This window comes from Mandrillus leucophaeus, unplaced genomic scaffold (assembly GCF_000951045.1).
Source record: "Mandrillus leucophaeus isolate KB7577 unplaced genomic scaffold, Mleu.le_1.0 Scaffold21, whole genome shotgun sequence".
Classification (NCBI taxonomy): domain Eukaryota; kingdom Metazoa; phylum Chordata; class Mammalia; order Primates; family Cercopithecidae; genus Mandrillus; species Mandrillus leucophaeus.
Window position 1 is genome coordinate 2,307,339 of NW_012102143.1, and position 20,626 is coordinate 2,327,964.

The window sequence follows — 20,626 nt, forward strand, 5'->3', positions numbered from 1 at the left end:
TGCTGTTAGTCTGATGGGCTTCCCTTTGTGGGTGACCCAACCTTTCTCTCTGGCTGCCCTTAATATTTTTTCCTTCATTTCAACCTTGGTGAATTTGACAATTATGTGTCTTGGGGTTGTTCTTCTTGAGAAGTATCTTTGTGATGTTCTCTGTATTTCCTGAATTTGAATGTTGACCTGCCTTGCTAGGTTGGGGAAGTTCTCCTGGATACTATCCTGAAGAGTGTTTTCCAACTTGTTTCCATTCTCCCCATCACTTTCAGGTACACCAATCAAATGTAGATTTGGTGTTTTCACATAGTCCCATATTTCTTGTAGGCTTTGCTTGTTTCTTTTTACTCTTTTTTCTCTAACCTAGTCTTCCTGCTTTATTTCATTAATATAATCTTCAGTCACTGATACCCTTTATTCCACTTGATCTAATTGACTATTGAAGCTTGTGCATGCGTCACGAAGTTCTCATGCCATGGTTTTCAGCTCCTTCGGGTCATTTAAGGTCTTCTCTACACTGTTTATTCTAGTTAGCCATTCGTCTAACCTTTTTTCAAGGTTTTTAGCTTCCTTGCGATAGGTTCAAACATGCTCCTTTAGCTTGGAGAAGTTTGTTATTACAAAACTTCTGAAGCCTACTTCTGTCAACTTGTCAAAGTAATTCTCCATCCAGCTTTGTTCCATTGCTGGCAATGAGCTGCAATTCTTTGGAGGAGAAGAGGCACTATGGTTTTTAGAATTTTCAACTTTTCTACTCTAGTTTCTCCCCATCTTTGTGGTTTTATCTACCTTTGGTCTTTCATGTTGGTTAACTACAGATGGGGTTTTGGTGTAGATGTCCTTTTTGTTGATGTTTATGCTATTCCTTTCTGTTTGTTAGTTTTTCTTCTAACAGTCAGGTCCCTCAGCTGCAGGTCTGTTGGAATTTGCTGGAGGTCTACTGCAAACACTGTTTGTATGGGTATCACTAGCTAAGGCTGCAGAACAGCAAATATTGCAGAACAGTAAATATTGCTGCCTGATCCTTTCTCTGGAAGCTTCGTACCAAAGGGGCACCCGCCTATATGAGGTGCCTGTCAGCTCCTACTGGGAGGTATTTCCCAGCCAGGCTACACAGGGGTCAGGTAACCACTTGAGGCAGTCTGTCCGTTCTCAGAGCTCAAATGCCATACTGGGAGAACCACTGCTCTCTTCAGAGCTGTCAGACAGGAATGTTTAAGTCTGCAGAAGTTATCTGCTGCCTTTTGTTCAGATATGCCCTGCCCACAGAGGTGGAGTCTGTAGAGGCAGTAGGCCTTGCTGAGCTGTGGTGGGCTCCACTCAGTTTGAGTTTCTCGGCTGCTTTGTTTACCTACTTGAGCCTCAGCAATGGCAGACAACCCTCCCCCAGCCAGGCTGCTGCCTTGCAGTTCAATCTCAGACTGCTGCACTAGCAGTGAGCAAGACTCCATGGGCGTGGGAGCCACTGAGCCAGGCAAGGGAGAGAATCTCCTTGTCTGCTGGTTAATAAGACCTTGGGAAAAGCACAGTATTTGGGCAGCAGTGTTCCATTTTTCCAGGTACAGTCTGTCACAGCTTCCCTTGTCTAGGAAGGGGAAATCCCTCACCCTCTTGCACTTCCTAGGTAAGATGATACCCCGCCCTGCTTCAGCTCACCCTCAGTCAGCTGCACCCACTATACAACCAGTCCCAATGAGATGAACCAGGTACCTCAGTTAGAAATACAGAAATCACCCATCTTCTGCGTCGATCATGCTGGGAGCTGCAGACCGGAACTGTTCCTATTCGGCCACTGGTGTTGAAGTTTCCATTCTCCTCCGCGATACCTCCTTTTTTTTCCCCTTTTCTCTTACAGTTTTTCAATTTGAACATATTCTCCAGTGTTAACTACATTGCTCAAATCTTCACTGTCATCTCAGTGGAGCAGAACAAATTGGGAACTGTGGCACAGATCACTCTTGCTATGCCCCTTAGAGAATTCCACATTAACAAGGCTAATTTTTGAGTGTGGTAAAGAACAGGCTAATGTATTTAATAGTGAATCCATTGATTGTTTCCCAGCATGAGGTCACACCAGATTTAACATGGTTTGGCTCTGTGTCCCCCACCAAATCTCAACTTGAATTGTAATCCCCATAATCCCCACGTGTTGAGGATGGGACCTGGTGGGAGATGATTGGATCATGGGGGCAGTTTTCCACCTGCTGCCCTCATCATAGTGAGTTCTTATGAGACCTGATGGTTTTATAAGGAGCCCTTATCCCTTCACTTGCAAGCTCTTCCTCTCTCTTTCTTGCTTGCCACTATATAAGACATGGCTTTGTGTCTCTCTCACCTTTTGCCAGGATTATAAGTTTCCTGAGGCCCCCACAGCAACATGGAACTGTGAGTCAATTAAAGCTCTTTCCTTTATAAATGACCCAGTCTTGGGTTTGTCTTTATAGCAGTGTGAGAATGGACTAATACAGTAAATTGGTGCCATGGAGAGTGTGGTACTGCTATAAAGATACTTGAAAATGTGCAAGTGACTTTGGAACTGGGTAACAGGCAGAGGTTGGAACAGTTTGGAGAGCTCAGAAGAAGACAGGAAGATGTGGAAAAGTTTGGAACTTCCTAGAGGCTTGTTGAATGGTTTTGACCAAAATGTTGATAATGTTGTGGACAATGAAGTCCAGGCTGAGTGTCAGATGGAGATGAGGAACTTGTTGGGAACTGGAGCAAAGGTCACTCTTGCTATGCTTTAGTAGAGACTGGTGGCATTTTTGCCCCTGCCCTAGAGATCTGTGGAACTATGAACTTGAGAGAGATGATCTGAAATTGGAATTTGGGTTTAAAAGGGAAGCAGACCATAAAAGTTTGGAAAATTTGCTCCAGGGCATGTCAGAGGCCTTTGCAGCAGACCTTCCCATCACAGGACTGGAGGCCTAGGAAGGAAAAATGGTTTTGTGGGTTAGGTCCAGGCCCCCCATGCTGTGTGCAGCCTCAGGACTTGGTGCCCTGTGTCCCAGTGACTCTAGCCATGGCTAAAAGGGGCCAAGGTACAGCTCAGGCCATTGATTCAGAGGGTGCAAGCCTCAAGTCTTGGCAACATCAATGTGGTGTTGGGCCTGCAGGCACACAGAAGATAAAAATTTAGGTTTAGGAACCACCGCATAAATTGTAGAGGGTGTATGGAAATGCTTGGATGTCCAGGCAGAAGTTTGCTGCATGGGTGAAGCCCTTATGGAGAACCTCTGCTAGTGCAGGGTGGTAAAGAAATGTGAGGTTGGAGCCCCCACACAGAGTCTCCACTGGGGCACTGCCTAGTGGAGTTGTGAGAAGAAGGCCACCATCCTCCAGAACCCCAAATAGTAGACCCAATAGCTTGCACTATGTGCCTGGAAAAGCCGCAGACATTCAATGCCAGTCTCTGAAGACAGCATAGAGGGGGACTTTACCCTGCAAAGTCACAGGGTTTGAGCTGCCTGAGACTGTGGGAGCCCATTTCTGTCATCACCTTGACCTAGATGTGAGACATGAAGTCAAAAGAGATCATTTTGGAGCTTTAAGATTTAATGACTGCCCTGCCTGGTTTTGGACTTGCATGGGGCCTGTAGCCCCCTTTTTTGGCCAATTTATCCCATTTGGAATGGGAACATTTACCCAATTTCTGTACCCCCATTGTGTCTTGGAAGTTACGAACTTGTTTTTGATTTTACAGGCTCATAGGGGGAAGGGACTTGACTTGTCTCAGATGAGACCTTGGACTATGGACTTTTGAGTTAGTGCTGAAATGAGTTAAGACTTTGGAGGATTGTTGGGAAGGCACAATTGGTTTTGAAATGTGAAAAGACATGAGATTTGGGAGGGACCAGGGGCAGAATGATATGGTTTGACTCTGTTTCCACCCAAATCTCATCTCAAATTGTAATTTCCATAATCCCCATGTGTTAAAGGTGGGACCTGGTGGGAGCTGATTGGATCGTGTGGGCAGTTTTCCCCATGCTGTTCTCATCCTACTGAGTGAGTTCTCATGAGAGCTGATGGTTTTATAAGGGGCTCTTCCTCCTTCACTCACAAGCTCTTCCTCTCTCTCTCTCGCCTGCTGCCATGTGAGACATGCCTTTGCTTATCTCTCACCTTCTGTCATGATTGTAAGTTTCCTGAGGCCTCCCCAGCCATGTGGGACTGTGAGTCAATTAAACCTCTTTCTTTTATAAATTACCCAGTCTTGAGTATGTCTTTATAGCAGTGTGAGAACTGACTAATACAACATTGGTGGTGATTGATTTTATACTGAAAGGGTTTAAAGGAGAGTCTGAGAAAAGGAAATGAATCTGCATATTGAGAAAGTTGATGAGAAAGTGGAATTAGAAATTCCTAGAAAGGTAAGCTGTTGTGTGAATGATTTCCCAAGATGGGGAAGTCTCTCTACCTGTTTGGAGACAGAAAGTGGAATCAGAGGGGAAGAAGATGATGGACAGAAAGGATCATTCCCTCTTCCAGATGCTTTCCAGTGTATGATGTAAGCTGAATTAAAACCAGCTGTGTTGAGCTCCAGCCAGAAAAAATGTCTGGTATTTTGGCTTTTTGGACCCTACTGAAATGGTTATAGGTCTCCAGATCTCTTGGGGCTCACAGGGTCATTCCTTTCCTTGCTTGGTGTGCTTGGTGAGAAGGTACCAGTGTTTCCATGGAGGATATTCATTTTAGGGATCTCCAGATGGTCATCTTTGCACCAGAGGAAATGCCCAATTTTTCCACTCTGAAAACCTAATCAAACTCTTTTATAAAAGATGAATACCCACATATAGGCCTCTAGCACTCTTCTGTTTTTGAGTTGAGACATTTTAAAAAGAGATTTTTCAATTCTGAAAAATCTTTAAACAATATGCTCTTGCTGGGAAAAAATTGTGGGTCAATATCATTCCCATCTCTACAAAAAGATATATATTTTTTTTATTAGCTAGGTGTGATAGCATGTCTGTAGTCCTAGCTACTGGGAATGCTGAGTAGGAAGGATCACTCGAGGTCAGGAATTCGTGGTTACAGTGAGCTGTCATCTTGCCTAAGCAACAGCTACAGAGCGAGATCATGTCTTTAAAACAAACAAACAAACAAGCTTTCACTTCTGTAAAAGCAACACTTTCCATTTACGACAGCACTAATCCAGGATATATCAAAACTGAACCTGTGTTTTCTTTCAGCTGTTAAAACTAGCCAGAATTGTTATAGATCCACTACCTCTGAGTGGCATTGGTGTGCCACTCTTTGCTGACCACTGAACAATGAGATTTATGTAACCAATTCTGTAGGTACACACCAATTCATTCTACTCTACCCAGAGTGGTGATTTCCAACACACAAAACCACCATGAAACTGCCCATGCCTTCCTACCACTTCAAAACTCTTTTCATCCCTGAACTGCTCCAAAAGCAAACCTATCCCCAGCAAACTACTCAGTGAGTATCTTCACACATGTAACTTCCCTCGTCTGGCTTACTCAAAAATGAACTCATTTTTCAAAAGCCCTGACAGTCTATCTTATTCTGATACTACTTGTATGGTTATTGCATAAAGCAACTACCCAGGCACCTCGTAGCATGTTGATTTCAGAGTTCAGTGTGAGACCCTGTGTGCCCCTGTGGGATGGTGCCAGCTCACTGCCCCGTTCCTGCTGTTTATTTCTTGGGTGCCATTCCATGAAGACTGGACTCTGAGGGTTCTAGAACATATCTAAACCCGTTATCACAGTCTTTGTTGGTTAATGATGTGTTCAGGCCATGGTTTTTCTGTAAAAAATTAACAGCATGCTGCTCTTAATTTTTTTCAGCCTGTCTAGTTCAGTTGTCCTTTTGCTCTCATGCCTTATGCAAACCTTCCCTCAGAGTTGACCCTATAAGATGGGACCCTTTGTGATGGACTACCCCAAGGCAACATGCCCCTAAAGGTCTTCATTTGGGGCATAACCTGTGCCAACAGAAAAGTACTTTCTCAGTTGTGTGTATGGTGACTCACCCAAACAATATTACAGATACACTTGACTTTCCTCAATCTAATTTGGCATGCCCCAAGCATAGCAATAAGATAGTTCTGTGTGGCCTTATGGAAATGCTTTTTTCACATTTCCAGGACCTACTGCCGAGACCAGCTCAGTTGTGGAGACCCTAACCCAGCAGCGCTAGAGGAATTAAAGACACACACACACAAAAATATAGAGTGTGGAGTGGGAAATCAGGGGACTCACAGCCTTCAGAGCTCAGAGCCCTGAACAGAGATTTACCCACATGTTTATTGACAGCAAGCTAGTGATAAGCATCATAGATTAACTAAAAGTATTCCTTATGGGAAACAAAGGGATGGGCCGAAACAAAGGGATGGGCTCTAACTAGTTATCTGCAGCAGGAACATGTTCTCAAGGCACAGATGGCTCATGCTATTGTTTGTAGTTTAGGAATGCCTGAAGCAGTTTTCCTCCCTGGGTGGGCCAGGTGTTCCTTGCCCTCATTCCAGTAAACCCACAACCTTCAGCGTGGGCATCATGACCATCATGAACATGTCACAGTGCTGCAGAGATTTTGTTTATGGCCAGTTTGGGTGCCAGCTTCTGGCCAGATTTGGGGGCCTATCCCCAGCAACCTACCACAGTTGGAGAACCACGTTAGGGCTGAAGACAGTCCTAGTATACCATTAACCAACCATGTAACCACAAGGTCTGTCCTCAGCCTTCAGAGGGAACATGCTTCTTACACTGATTTCAGCTCAGTGATACAGGATTCAAATGTCTGACCTCCAAAATATTAAGAGAATAAACACATGTTGTTTTAAGCCACCAAGTTTGTGGTAATTTGTTACAGCAGTGATAGGAAACTAATGCATCCACTTTACCAGGTTTACCTGCTTTTAAAAAGTCTGGGTTTAACCTTTTACCTAGATAATGGTCAACTTTTCCTACATCACCAGCATTTATGTGCAACTAAAAGCCATCATTAAATTAATTCAGAAGTATTAATATATTCATAGATTTCACCACTACACACTAAAAAATTGAAGTCAAATGGTTTAGAACAAACCACCTGGTTCACACTTTCCCAATGGAAAAAAGTAAGGCTCAAAGTGCCGAGCTGAACATTCTGTCCTAGCACTAGGAAATAAACAGTCAGCCTCAGGCTTAAGTTTAATAAACAGCAAAGTGCATACAGATATTTACAACGATTGAAAGACAGAGGTACTATCCGTGTAGTCCCAACAATAATAGGCGTTGGCATAAAGCGTTTATAAATTCTTGGGTACAGTTTTTCTGAAAGTAAAGTTCACTTTCAATTCTAAAAAAAGTCCGCTATTCCTCCAGATATGCTTTAAGTCAAATGTGGACTGGGATTACTCGGTGTCAATGCGGAGCAACTGCTCTTTGCTATTTATTATGAAGGACTTTAACTGAACTCTCCATCTTCCTCCACTTCCACCCTTTCTTGGCCATTCTCAATGATTCTCTTGGTGGTGATTTTTTTGCCATCAACTATTTCAGTGGAAGTCGACATGGACTTGAAGCTGCCTGTCCCATCACTACCATAGGACATGCAGAAGGAAGAAAGGCCCCCACTTCCCAGGGAGCCAAAGGAACTAAATCCTGTATCAAAAGAAGAAAATCCACCCCCAAAAGCTGGAAATTCACTGAAGGTGGAGAAAAGGGGTGCAGACCGTCTGCTTCTGCTTCCCCGGGAGTTCCTCCGACTCCCAAAAATATTTTCCAGCGGGTTTCCGAAGAGGTCAAAGGAGAATGGGTCCTGGCCACCGAAGAACTCCCTGAAGACCTCGGCCGGGTCGCGGAAGCTGAAGATGTACTCGAAGGGGTCCTCGAAAGGCCTGCCGACTGCGCAGCTACCCTCCGCCCCCGCCTCGCCATAGCGGTCGTAGACGTCCCGTTTCTTGGCGTCCGACAACACCTCGTAGGCCTCGGCCACCTGCTTGAATCTCCTTTCTGCTTCCTCCTTGTTCTCGGGGTTTTTGTCGGGGTGCCACTTGAGCGCCAGCTTGCGGTAAGCCTTCTTGATGGCCTCGGTCGAGGCCTGCCGGGGCACGCCCAGCACCTCGTAGTAGTCCACCATGCTGGACGCCCAGAAGGGCCCGCGGGGCACTGGCGCAGCGAGCGCGGGCCCGAGTGGTTGGCAACTTGGGTCGCCTGGAGGGACGCCCCTTGTGACGCAGCCACATCTCATTGGTCGAGGCCTATGAGCGCCTCGCTTCCCAGGATGCAGTGCTGCTGGGACTGGCCCTGCTCTCTGTGAGGCTCTGTGATGCCCCACGACCAGGCCCCGCCCACTCCGGCCCCAGCCCAGCCGCGGTCTCCAAAAAGGGTGGGAATAAGGTTGCGGGAAAGAGAAGGGGTTGACTTTAGCTGCCTGAAGAACTGTTTTTCTTAAAGTCGGCTTTATATCAGTCTTTTTCCTCGGCCACAGGAGGGAAGAGGGTGATGGGAGTGAGTTTAGTCTGACCGGGGCTGAAGACATCCTGTTGTTTAGGACTGCAGTTCTCTAACGTTCCAGCCCGGGTACCCGTTTGCTTTTGTTCATGTGGATTATACCTATCATATATATACTGCGTTAAAGATTAAAACAGAATTAAAAAGACATATTCATTGGGCAATTTAATAAGAAACCCATGACACACTATCAAATCTTATTTTTATTTAACTTTTTTCAGACAAAATGTAGTGAGAAGAGTGGCATTGCTTTACATTTTTTACATCTCGCTTTAGTACTTGGCTTAATAGCTGGATTCTCATGTCAGCTTCTGCATTCAATCTATTGTGATATTACACATCACCCATGTAGCTTCTGGAAAACTCCACTGTACGCTTGTGAGAGAATGACAGTGAAAAAATCAAGTAGGATTATTATGGAAATAGTTTTGACTTTACAAAATTCTCCTGAAAAATTCTTGGGGATCCCTGGGATTTCTGGCTCATTCTTTGAGACCTGCTAGTCTAGTACAGTAGTCCCTGGTATTCTGAAGGGATTAGTTTAGGACAACAGTCCTCCTCATACCAAAATCTAGATGCTCAAGCTCCTTTTATAAAATGGCACAGTATTTGTATATAACCTACTCATATCCTCCTTTAAACCCGTAATCATCTCTTGCTTACTTTTACATAATAAATGTAAATGCTGTGTAAAAAGTTGTTTTACAGTATTGGTTTTTTCTTCGTATTATTTGTATTTTTTTTCATTTCTATTCCCTCCAAATATTTTCAATCTGCTATTGACTGAATCTGCAGATGTGAAGCCCAAGTATATGGAGGGTCAACTGTGTGTGTTATTCACTTTTCTTGACTGCTAAAACAAACACCAGGGAGATCCTCTCAGACAAAAGGAAATACAGCACTAGTTACTGTATCGAAGCCATACACTGGCGTGCTATAAACTTGAGATGCAATGATTATTTCCACTAGAGCTGCTATGTCATGACCATGAATTTTGAGGGGATATTTTTTTGAGATCTGAGTTCTCTTCACCTCCTCCTTATTCTCTTTTTGACACTGGATTCTTTGCTTTGGTAAATTGTGAGGCATTACACTAGTAAAGGTCACTCAGTTCTAAAGGGAAAATGATTAACCGAAGAACATTGTAAGAGTTCATAAAGGGTATTAGGGCTAATGGGGATGTGTTATCTCACCAGAACAAACTTCTGAGTTTATATAACCTCTAGTGACATAACTGAAACCTGGACTTGGCACTTGGTAAGCACGCAATGAACAGTCATAGTAAGCTGGCTGAGCGTAGAGTTCAGTGTGAACAAAGCGATTTGGGAACATCAAAGCAAGTTTGGGGAACAGTAAGTGATCCAGAATGACTGGAGGGTAAGAGGCAGAGGGAGGGGGCAAGCAGAAGAGCTAGAGAGGAGGAATGAGCTTGGACAGGGAGACTAGGATCTATCGCAGAGTTTTGAGAGCAAGGCAGAGGAGTCTGAATTTTCTTCTGTGCCCAGGAAGCTGTTGATCAAGGTTCTAGAAGTGGCAGCGACGTGGGGTTTTTCAGTTGGCAGCCGATGCAGTGATTCAGAAGGGACAGCTGGGGGTTGGGGAACTGCGGGGCCGGGGCCCTGAAATAGGACCATGGCATGTGGGTCTGAGAGAGTGGTGGAAACATCCAGATTCAGCACTTACTTGCTATCTTGGACACAGGGTCTAGAACGAAAAGAGAAGGAAAGTCACCTGTATAGAGAAGCATGTCCAGAGTGTTTACTGTCTCCAAAACCATGTACTGGCACCTGAGTGACGGCATGATTCCAAAGCCAAAATCTTGCCTGTAAGGAATAGATGTAAAGGATATAGCTATAGTCTAATAGCAAGGACAGATATGCAAACTGCTAAAAGATGTAAGGCAGAGCAGAACAAAATGCTGTGGGGATTCAAGGACGGTGGCTTTGTTTCCCTGGAGGGTCCTGTAGATAATCTACAGGGCAATGGACATGTTTATGTTGCTCCTTTAGTAACAAGCCCCTTCATTCTGATTTGATGAAAGGAGCTGGGAGTGTGTCAAGTGGTGGCCTATTAACTTAGGTCTTCAGCTTAAAAAGAAAGTACCTTCAAAAGGGTTCCAGAAACACTTTCCATGGACATGTCACTCTTTAGTAGCCCTCAAAGCAAGACCATCACATTGCTGCCCTGCCATGTGATTTCTCAGCCCCCAGAGCACCATACCCTGTAATTGCCTGGTCATGAATTTGTCTCCGTCCACCTGACCCCTCCTTTCAGGCAAGGACCATTTCTAACTTTGCCTTCTGGCCCTAGTTCCTAGCATAGTGACTGGCATACAGTAGGGCTCACACATTCCGTAAATATTTGGTGGATGAGGGAATTAGCAATGGATTCTGCTTTGGTTCCAAAACAGAGATTTATTGGATTGCTTAGTAGTGGTTCTCTGTTGTTATTCATGAGCGTGAATATGGATTGCCTACTATTGCCTACCACTGTTGGTGACTTCTCAGACCTCAGCTGCAGCCTAATAAACGTGGTTAACAGAGAAGTAGGAGGCTGTGATGTTAAATGGGTTACCACAGGCTTTTGTTGAGAATTGGATGAGAAACAAGAGCTTGAAGTTGGATGTTCCCCAGAGTGAGCGCAGGGTCAGATGAGTTTTTCAAGACAGGAGTGATCGGTCTTTCCCAAGGTGGGGCCCATAATGAAAGGCAATGATAGATTAATGGGTAATAAGTAACTGAAGGAGGGCACTCTGTTTTCCAATTACATGTTGGTTTGCTATGTGGCTCAGTGACAAGGTAATTAAGATGAAGAAAACAAATGTAGGAGGCACAGCGTGGGGTGGACAGTCAGCTGCTGATGGCTTCTGCTCAGATGGCCACAGGATCCCAAGTTCCCCTGCCACGGCTGGCCACAGGACTGCTGCTTCTCCTCAGTGTCCAGCCCTGGGCTGAGAGTGGGAAGGTGCTGGTGGTGCCCGCTGATGGCAGCCACTGGCTCAGCATGCGGGAGGACGTGCGAGAGCTCCATGCCAGAGGCCACTAGGCGGTGGTCCTCACCGGAGGTGAATATGCACATCAACGAAGAGAACTTTTTCACCCTGACAACCTATGCCATTCCATGGACCCAGGATGAATTTGATCGCTTTTTGCTGGGCCACACTCAATAGTTCTTTGAAACAGAACATCTTCTGAAGACATTTTCTAGAAATACAGCAATTATGAACAATATGTCTTTGGTCTTTCATAGGTCTTGTGTGGAGCTACTGCATAATACTGCCTAATGAGGCACCCGAATGCTACTTCTTTTGATGTGGTTTTAGCAGACCCCATTTCTGTCTGCGGGATGGTGCTGGCTAAGTACCTGTCGATTCCCGTTGTGTTTTTTGTTCAGGAACATTCCATGTGACTTAGACTTTAAGGGCACACAATATCCAAATCCTTCCTCCTGTATTCTTAAGTTATTAACAACCAATTCACACCACGTGACATTCCTGCAAAGAGTCAAGAACATGCTCTGCCCTCTGGTCCTGTCCTACATTTGCCATGCTGTTTCTGCTCTTTATGCAAGCCTTGCCTCTGAGCTTTTTCAGAGAGAGGTGTCAGTGGCAAATCTTCTCAGTCATGCATCCGTGTGGCTGCTCCGAGGGGACTTTGTGATGGACTACCCCAGGCTGATCATGCTTAACATGGTCTTCATTGGGGCATCAACTGTGCCAACAGGATGCCACTATCTCACGTCTGTATTGGTGCCTTCATCCAATCAATGTTCCAGACAAAACACTTTTTAAAAACATGTTTACCTACAATTGCATTTACTTTATGCTGAATTTATTCTGGTGCCATAGGTATTTTTTTCCTTTATTTTCTTCTAGGATATCTTTTTCTCCTATGCAACCTCATCCTCAGGTTTAGGAACAATTTGTTCCTTATCAGTAAAAATCATCTTGATATGGCAGTGGGGGTCATGTAAGGGTTAATCTGATAATGAGCTCTGCAAGACCCATGGCTCATTTGGATGCTTTGTTTACTTGGATATGCTTAATGATAGGAGAATCTACACCTAAACCCTGACATTCAGCATTATTCTTTGCATTTTGAAGCATGTGCATCTAAAATCCAGCACCCTATTTGGGTCACCGACCCTGTGTCCAGCCCCACTGTTCGGCCCTGGGCACGTTGCCGGCCCCTCCATTGCAACATCGAAATGGTACACACTGCTTCCGTAAAGTGACAACTTTCAGACACTTGGTGGCTCTTTGTATATGCATATACTTGATGGCCTGGGTAGTTTCACGAATGTCCTTTAAGTGAACAGGAAAACTGAAACCTCTTGTTTTGCATGATTTTGTGGTGTTTCTGGGTCAAGTGAATAAAGAAGAATTTTCACAGATCACCTTAGGCCTCTTAGAGGAAGAACTATCATCATCATTACTAGAGTTTAAAAGACTCCTGCAGAACAAGGTGTTTCACCTGGAGACCTTTGCCGTGTTCATGCCAATTTACTGAGTGCATGATAGATCATTTACACCAAAATCTTTATCATGTATTATCTGTGATAGGCATGCCATTATCATTTTTATTACATTAATTTCCCTGTTTTTTTGTCACCCTTACTTACTTGGTTTGGTTGACCCTTAGATTTGAAATTTTTCTGCAAATATGCAAGACCATATTTGAAATCTTATGTTTTTTCTGCCTCTCTTTCTCCTTGATTTAAAGTTTATGATAGGTTGAATTATTTGACTGGTCTTCTCAAAGAAATAATTGTGGAATTTGTATATTCTTTTTACTGTTTCATTTTCTGTTTCATTAATTGCAGCTTATTTTTGCGTTAATGATTTCATCCTCGTTTCTTTTGGCTGATTTTGTAGCTGCTTTTCTAACTTCGTTAGAGGAATGTTACATTTCTTTACATTTGATTTTTCTTAATGAAGCATTGAGGGCTCTGAGTAAAACTTTTTCTGTGTCCCTCAGGTTTTGGTAAAAATTGCTGTTCTTGTCACTGCTTTTAGATAATTTAAATATCAGTTTTAAAATTTCTCCTTTGATGCAGCGACTGTCTATAAGTCTGTTTCCTAATTCTGATATTGTGAATATTTTTTGTAGTCATCTCCCTCTTATTTTTTCTAGTTATTTTGCATTATAATAAGAAAACGTTTCTTGTGAAGACACTACTTAAGAAATTCTTAATAGGTTACTTCATAGTCTAATACAGAATAGAAATATAATGTAAGCCACATACATAATTTAAACTCTTCTAGTGGGCATGTTAGAAACCAGCAAAAAAGAAACCACTGAAATTAATTTTAAAATGCATTTTATTAAACCAGATTTATCCCAAATATTATTCTTTCAACATGTATTCAATATGAGATTATGACTTAGCTGTCTTTCATAGATTTTTTTTCTTGTTAAGTCTTCAAACTCTAGCATATATCTGACACTTACAGCATATCTCCATTTGGAATAGCCACATTTCAAGTGCTCAGTTGTCCTATGCAGTTAGTGACAACAATATGGTCAATGTTTATAAATGTTCCATGGACACAACTAAAATTCTGTCTTTTCAATTTTTCTCTTCTTTTTTTTTTCTTTTCTTTTCTTTTTCTTTTTCTTTTTTTTTTTTGTGTGTGAGAATGAGTCTCGCTCTGTTTCCCAGGCTGGAGGGCAGTGTTGGGATCTCGGCTCATTGCAACCTCCACCTCCTGGGTTGAACTGATTCTCCTGCCTCAGTCTCCCAAGTAGCTGGGACTAGAGGTGCATGACACCATGCCCAGCTAATTTTTTTTTGCATTTTTCTGGAGATGGAGTTTCATCATGTTGGCCAGTTTGGTCTCAAATGCCTGACCTCAAGTGATTCACTAGCCTTGGCTTTCGAAAGTGCTGGGATTACAGGTGTGAGCCATCACCACACTGGGCAATTTTTCTATCTTTTAAAAACCCTCTACTAAACCTTCCCAATTCTGAGAAGGATGTCTTTTTAAAAATCTCCTTACATAACAAATTCTGCTCCAGTTATATTTTGGTTCTTGAATAGTTTTTGCTTTATACATAGTGATTAGATTGATGCATGTAGGTTTGAGACTTGTATTTTCTTCACATAGTTTGCTGTTGTCATTAGATAATAATTCTTAAAATACATTTTATCTGATATCAGTATTGCTACCCCTACATTATTTTTAAAATTCCCCATCTCTTTTAATTTTAAAATAATTTGTGTGCAGGTGGGTGGCTCACACCTGTAATTTCAGCCCTTTGGGAGACTGAGGCAAGAGGATTGTTTGAGCCCAGGAGTCTGAGAGCTGCCTGGGCAACATGCTGAGACTCCATCTCTACAAAAAACCAAAACATCATCCAGCTGTGATGGTGCAGGCCTGTAGTCCCAGCTGCTGGGGAGGCTGGGGCAGGAGGATCACTTGATCCCAGGAGATGGAGACTGCAGTGTGCCATGTGTTCACACCACCTAACTCCAGCCTGGGTGACAGAGCGAGACCCTGTCTTAAAAAAATGAAAATTTCTTTGGCATGTGAAAATCGTGTTTTAAAAGTTTAGAAAACAGTTTTTTAAACTCCAATATGAAAAGTTAGGTGCAGTGGAATGCACCTGTGGTCCCAGCTACTTGGGGGGCTCAGGTGGGAGAATCATTGAGCTCAGGAGTTTCAGCTCCTATGGTTTTTAAATTTATTTATTTAAAATACAACAAAAACCAGAATGGTTTCAATCTGATAGTTTCTTTGATGTCAGCATTCTGATTCTCTCTGTTCTTAATGTTATTCTTTCCATTGAGTGTAAGCTCAATCCTTTAACAGAAATTTCCTTTTTCCTTCTTAATTTTGGAATTCCATGGCACTTTTCCATTTCCATGGAGACACAGTGCAGCATCTTCAAGTCTCCAACTCTTACATCTGTCTCTTTCACTTGTAAGAGCCCTTGTGATTACATTGTCCCACCCAGACATCCAGGATGACCTCCCCAACTCAAAACCCTTAATTTAATCATATCTGTGAAGTCTCTTCCACCTGTAATGGAACATATTCCCAGATTTGAGGAACTACAATGTAGATACTTTCGTGGGGCTGTGATTCTGCCTACCACAGACACTAAGCTTAAAGTGAAACCCACATCTAATTCAAAGCTAGGAGATTTTCCTCTATATGAGGAATTTAATTTTTGTTCCTTTAAATTTAATTTAAATTTAATTATTGTTCCTGCACTCCATAGAGTTCTATTCTCCAGCCTTCAGAGCTATCAGCTTACCATTCAATTATCTCCTTTTCTCCTTATCTTCCTTTTTTTTTTCATCTTTAGAAAACAATACCTTTCAAAGAGCAAAAGTTCTAGATTTTGATGAGGTACATTCTAGCAAAGTTTTTATTGTTTGTACTTTTTGTACCCTAAGGAAACTTTGTCCGCCCCAAGATGTGAAGATTAGTTTCTACGTTCTCTTAAAAACATGAAAGAGTTCCAGTTCATATGTCTAGGTCTGTGAGATTGGCAGAGGCAAATAAGACTACACAGGTCAGGCTTTTGGGATGCCTTTTTCTGTCTCTGGACTTTGCTGGGGTGACCTCACTGACACCCATGGCTTCAACCACATATTCAGATGGCTCCAAGTCTATCTGTGCAGCCCAGACCCCTCCTCATCTCCAGACCCTGGAAGCTGGTGCCTTGGGCAGCTGCTCCTGTTTCCCAGGCACCAGGAGCTCCTCCCTCCCTGTAGTTCTGCTCTCCTCAGCACCCCCAGGTCTCTGGAGTACCACCATCTTCCAAGGTACATGGGCCTCCCCAGTGTCTAGGTGTTCCAGATGTGTCACTTGAAATCAGGTGACTTTACTGTTTAAATAAAACACCACTACTTGGAGGCAGAACACGGGAGCCCATGAATATGGCAAGAGCAACCTCCCAAGTGTGTTCTACCCCTTACCTTGGGCTCATCAGGAGGGTGCTTAGAGGGAAAGAATTTTAAATGGGTTGGAAGTATAATTCAGAGGCTGCGACGTTGCACTCACAGCTAAGAATCCCTTTCTAGCCCTTTATATCTTCACAATTCCCCAGGAATTGTCCTCCCCTGCAGAGTTCCCAAAGCCCTTGAAGACCTTCCTTCTCTGTGCCATCCTGCTTGTGTTGCCCTTGAGCTGGGTGTGTCCCTGGTGGATGCTTCCATTCGCTGCCTGTCCCATAGTTTCTGTCCAAAGGTGGAATCTATTATCAATGTGGATCTCGAATGGGGGTAACTTCCTCTCTAAGGGAAGCCTCAGCCTCAACAGAAATGGCAGACATGGCCAGGCAAGAAGACACAGAGACAGTGAGATAGAAAGTGTGCACAGACCAGAGAACCTGCCCACATCATCCTGGGGTGACCAGTACAAGGAGGCATGAGCAATCTTGTGAGCACATGTAGTGGTGACTTTCCGGAACAGGACGAACCTTGTGGACTTGAGACCCTTGTGAGTGCTCAGGGTGTCTCTCTCTTAGAAGGGCACACATTTAATTCTCCATCTGAAATTTGAACTTGGGTCCCCACAAATTATGCAGCCCATGCTGTTCTGGAGGAACTGTTCTTATCAGAACTTGGTGCTGGATTGACTTGGAGAAAAGCCTGATCATAATCTTCAGGATGAAATAAAGGCCTGGATGAATGGACACTTTAGTCTTTAAGCAGACTTGCAGAAGACTGGAGCCTTCAGCATTCAGAAGAGGAATTCAGACTGTACAAGATCTGAGGCCAGGTTCTAGCTCCCCCAGTCCCTTGGTGAGCAGGGAGCTCCCTGAACCCACCGTGGGTCCTTGCTAGGGTTATCTTGCCCATGTGTGCTTTAGACAGCAGGACCTCTTATTCCATGGGATAGATGGAGAATCCTCAACAAGGTCTTCCCAAGAATCCGATAACCACATCTTGAGCTCAGCCTCCCTGCAGCTTGTTTTCATATTGACAGCCACTTCAGAGATAGTCCTCTTTGATCCTTACAATAAATATCCTGCTGCAAAAAATGACCAAAACCAAATAGCCAGCCTCCCCAGTCCCTGCTAGAGAAAGTTTGCTTAGCAATGTTGTATGTTTTTTGGATGTGCTATGTTACTCATACATGAGAAGAAAGAGTTTGAAGCATTAGCAAATAGGGTCACATCCAGCAGAGAGCATATGGTTGGGGACTAGGGCAGTGGTGACTCCTCAGACCTCAGCTGCAACCTGATAAATGTGGTTCATAGAGAAGTAGGAGGCAGTGACATGAAATGGGTGTTCACAGCCTTGTGTTGGGAATTGGATGAGAAACAAGAGCGTAAACTTGGATGTTCCCCAGAGCAAGCGCAGGGTCAGATGAGCTTTTCAAGATAGGAGTGATCGGTCTTTCCCAAGGTGGGGCCCATAATGAAAGACAATGATTGGTTTATCGGTAATAATTAACTAGAGGAGGGCACTCTGTCTTCCAATTACATGATGATTTGCTAGGTGGCTCAGTGACAAGGTAATTAAGATGAAGAAAACAAATGTAGAAGGCACAGCGTGGGGTGGACAGTCAGCTGTTGGCGGCTTCTGCTGAGATGGCCACAGGACTCCAGGTTCCCCTGCCACAGCTGGCTACAGGACTGCTGCTCCTCCTCAGTGTCCAGCCCTGGGCTGAGAGTGGGAAGGTGCTGGTGGTACCCATTGATGGCAGCCACTGGCTCAGCATGCGGGAAGCCGTGCGGGAGCTCCATGCCAGAGGCCACCAGGCGGTGGTCCTCACCCCGGAGGTGAAAATGCACATCAAAGAAGAGAACTTTTTCACCCTGACAACCTATGCCATTCCATGGACCCAGGATGAATTTGATCGCCTTATGCTGGGCCACACTCAACTGTACTTTGAAACAGAACATTTTCTGAAGACATTTTCTAAAAGTATGGCAATTTTGAAAAATATATCTTTGGTCTTTCATAGGTCTTGTGTGGAGCTACTGCATAATGAGACCCTAATGAGGCACCTGAATGCTACTTCCTTTGATGTGGTTTTAATAGACCCCATTTACCTCTGTGGGGTGGTGCTGGCTAAGTACCTGTCAATTCCTGCTGTGTTTTTTTTAAGGAACATTCCATGCGATTTAGACTTTAAGGGCACACAGTGTCCAAATCCTTACTCCTATATTCCTAAGTTATTAACAACCAATTCAGATCACATGACATTCCTGCAAAGGGTCAAGAACATGCTCTATCCTCTGGCCCTGTCCTACATTTGTGATGCTCTTTCTGCCCCTTATGCAAGCCTTGCCTCTGAGCTATTTCAGAGAGAAGTGTCAGTGGTGGATCTTCTCAGCCATGCATCCGTGTGGCTGTTCCGAGGGGACTTTGTGATGGACTACCCCAGGCCGATCATGCCCAACATGGTCTTCATTGGGGGCATCAACTGTGCCAACAGGAAGCCACTATCTCAGGTTGGTGTTCGTGCCTTCATCCAATCAATGTTCCAAGCAAAACACTTTTTTAAAAAATGTGTTTACTTACAATTGCTTCTATATCTACTTCTCTTTCCAGTGCTTTTATTTCTGCTTGTTGTCATGATAGTCTTCCATGAGATAAACTGTTAAGGGGTCTCTAGTAGGGTATTTCAGGTTTTAAATGGTCACTGAGAGGAAGAAGAGGCAGACACGAATATTTGTCAAAGGATGGGCAAGGACTGGTGTGACTCATGGAGACTGTTCGTTTGTAAAGGCACCATAGTCATGGTTGTGCATGCCCTTCATTGGGCAGGAGCAGGGACACTCTACATTGAGAATTGACCCATCCTGGATTTTTTGTTTGCATAATTTTCAGGGGAAAGATGATACAACAGCAAATTACAATAGTTAACGTGATAATTTTTAGTGGTCCCATCTTGCAAAAGATAAGAGAGGTGACCACAGGAGACCTAAGCACTCACAGGAAGTAGAAGTGTCAAAGAGGTTGACTCAGTTCAGTGGAAGTAGGGCAATGAAAGTGGGATGTCTGTCTGTGACTATGGAATTACACACGGAATTCAGTTTCCAGAGAGGGATCTGTGCCAACAAAAGATTTTCTGTTCAGGATTTGGGGTCTGGTGCATGATGTGGGGACATCTCAGATTTTGGAAGGAATAGTGATGGTTGCAGGTCAAATGGGTCTTCTACTTGGAATGCTGAAATTATCAAGAAATTGTGGAGGGGACTAGGGAGGAGATAAACTGTGAGTGTATAAGCCCAGTAACCTGGGGACAGTGATGAATGGACATGTGTCCAACAAGGGAAGCATTTCTCAGGAGAGGCTCATCACATCACCAAACCCACCCTATCCCACACCAAGTTTCTATAGTGGGATCTACTCCTTTACCAAACATTTCACAGGCAGCTTTCATTATTCCAGAATATTTGGGGTTCATTGATATGAATTCAGCCTTTTTATGTCATATTCACCGAATGCATATGAACTTCCATAACTTTAGATCCTTTTGTATTTTTATTTCTGTAATTCTTTTTATTAACATAGGTATTATTGCAAAATACTCTACGTTTCATTTTTTAAATCAAACTGCATGATTTTTTTTATTGGTGATTTTCCCTCTTATGCAGTGTAGTTATTCAATTATAAAATATGGGTTTATTAGATTTGTAAAAATGTTGAAAAATGGGATGGCATTTAAATAGTGACTCTTGCCCTTTTCTTCCAGTTTTTCAATGTGAAAATATTCTCCAGTGTTAACTACATTGCTCAAATCTTCACTGTTATCTCAGTGGAGCAGAACAAATTGGGAACTGTGGCACAGATCACTCTTGCTATACCCCTTAGAGAATTCCACATCAACAAGGCTAATTTTTGAGTATGGTAAAGAACAGGTGAATGTATGCAATAGTGAGGCCACTGACTCTTTCCCAGCATGAGGTCACACTAGATTTAATATGGTTTGGCTCTGTGTCCCCGCCAAATCTCAACTTGAATTGTAATCCCCATCATCCCCACTGGTCAAGGATGGGACCTGGTGGGAGATGATTGGATCATGGGGGCAGTTTTCCACCTGCTGCCCTCATCATAGTGAGTTCTTATGAGATCTGATGGTTTTATAAGGAGCCCTTATCCCTTCACTTGCAAGCTCTTCCTCTCTCTTTCTTGCTTGCCACTATATAAGACATGGCTTTGTGTCTCTCTCACCTTCTGCCAGGATTATAAGTTTCCTGAGGCCCCCA

At 43.6% G+C, this 20,626-nt stretch overlaps 3 protein-coding genes and 1 pseudogene across 11 annotated transcripts in view; 3 read left to right on the forward strand and 1 right to left on the reverse strand.

The window, feature by feature from the left end:
• LOC105539817 (UDP-glucuronosyltransferase 1-3-like) overlaps positions 1-1,996 on the forward strand; it is an 11,452-nt gene extending 9,456 nt beyond the window's left edge. Inside the window, 1 exon segment of the mRNA XM_011980271.1 lies at positions 1,847-1,996. Coding sequence (XP_011835661.1) covers positions 1,847-1,996 — 150 coding nt within the window.
• Positions 1-20,626, forward strand: part of LOC105539813 (UDP-glucuronosyltransferase 1-8) — a 175,354-nt gene that overhangs the window by 129,565 nt on the left and 25,163 nt on the right. The window contains exon 1 of one of the 9 annotated variants that reach the window (XM_011980258.1): positions 17,976-18,865. The exons of 7 other annotated variants lie outside the window; for them this stretch is intronic. In XM_011980258.1, the coding sequence (XP_011835648.1) occupies positions 17,999-18,865 (867 nt within the window). In that variant the 5' untranslated portion in view covers positions 17,976-17,998. Of the gene's footprint in view, positions 1-17,975; positions 18,866-20,626 lie in introns of those variants that run through there. One more of the 9 variants, XM_011980264.1, reaches the window with a different exon arrangement.
• On the reverse strand, positions 7,130-8,117 carry DNAJB3 (DnaJ (Hsp40) homolog, subfamily B, member 3). Its single transcript, XM_011980270.1, is given in 2 exon segments — positions 7,130-7,707; positions 7,710-8,117. Coding segments are annotated over 2 exon segments (435 nt in total). The 5' UTR covers positions 8,080-8,117; the 3' UTR covers positions 7,130-7,642.
• Positions 11,328-12,281, forward strand: LOC105539852 (annotated as a pseudogene).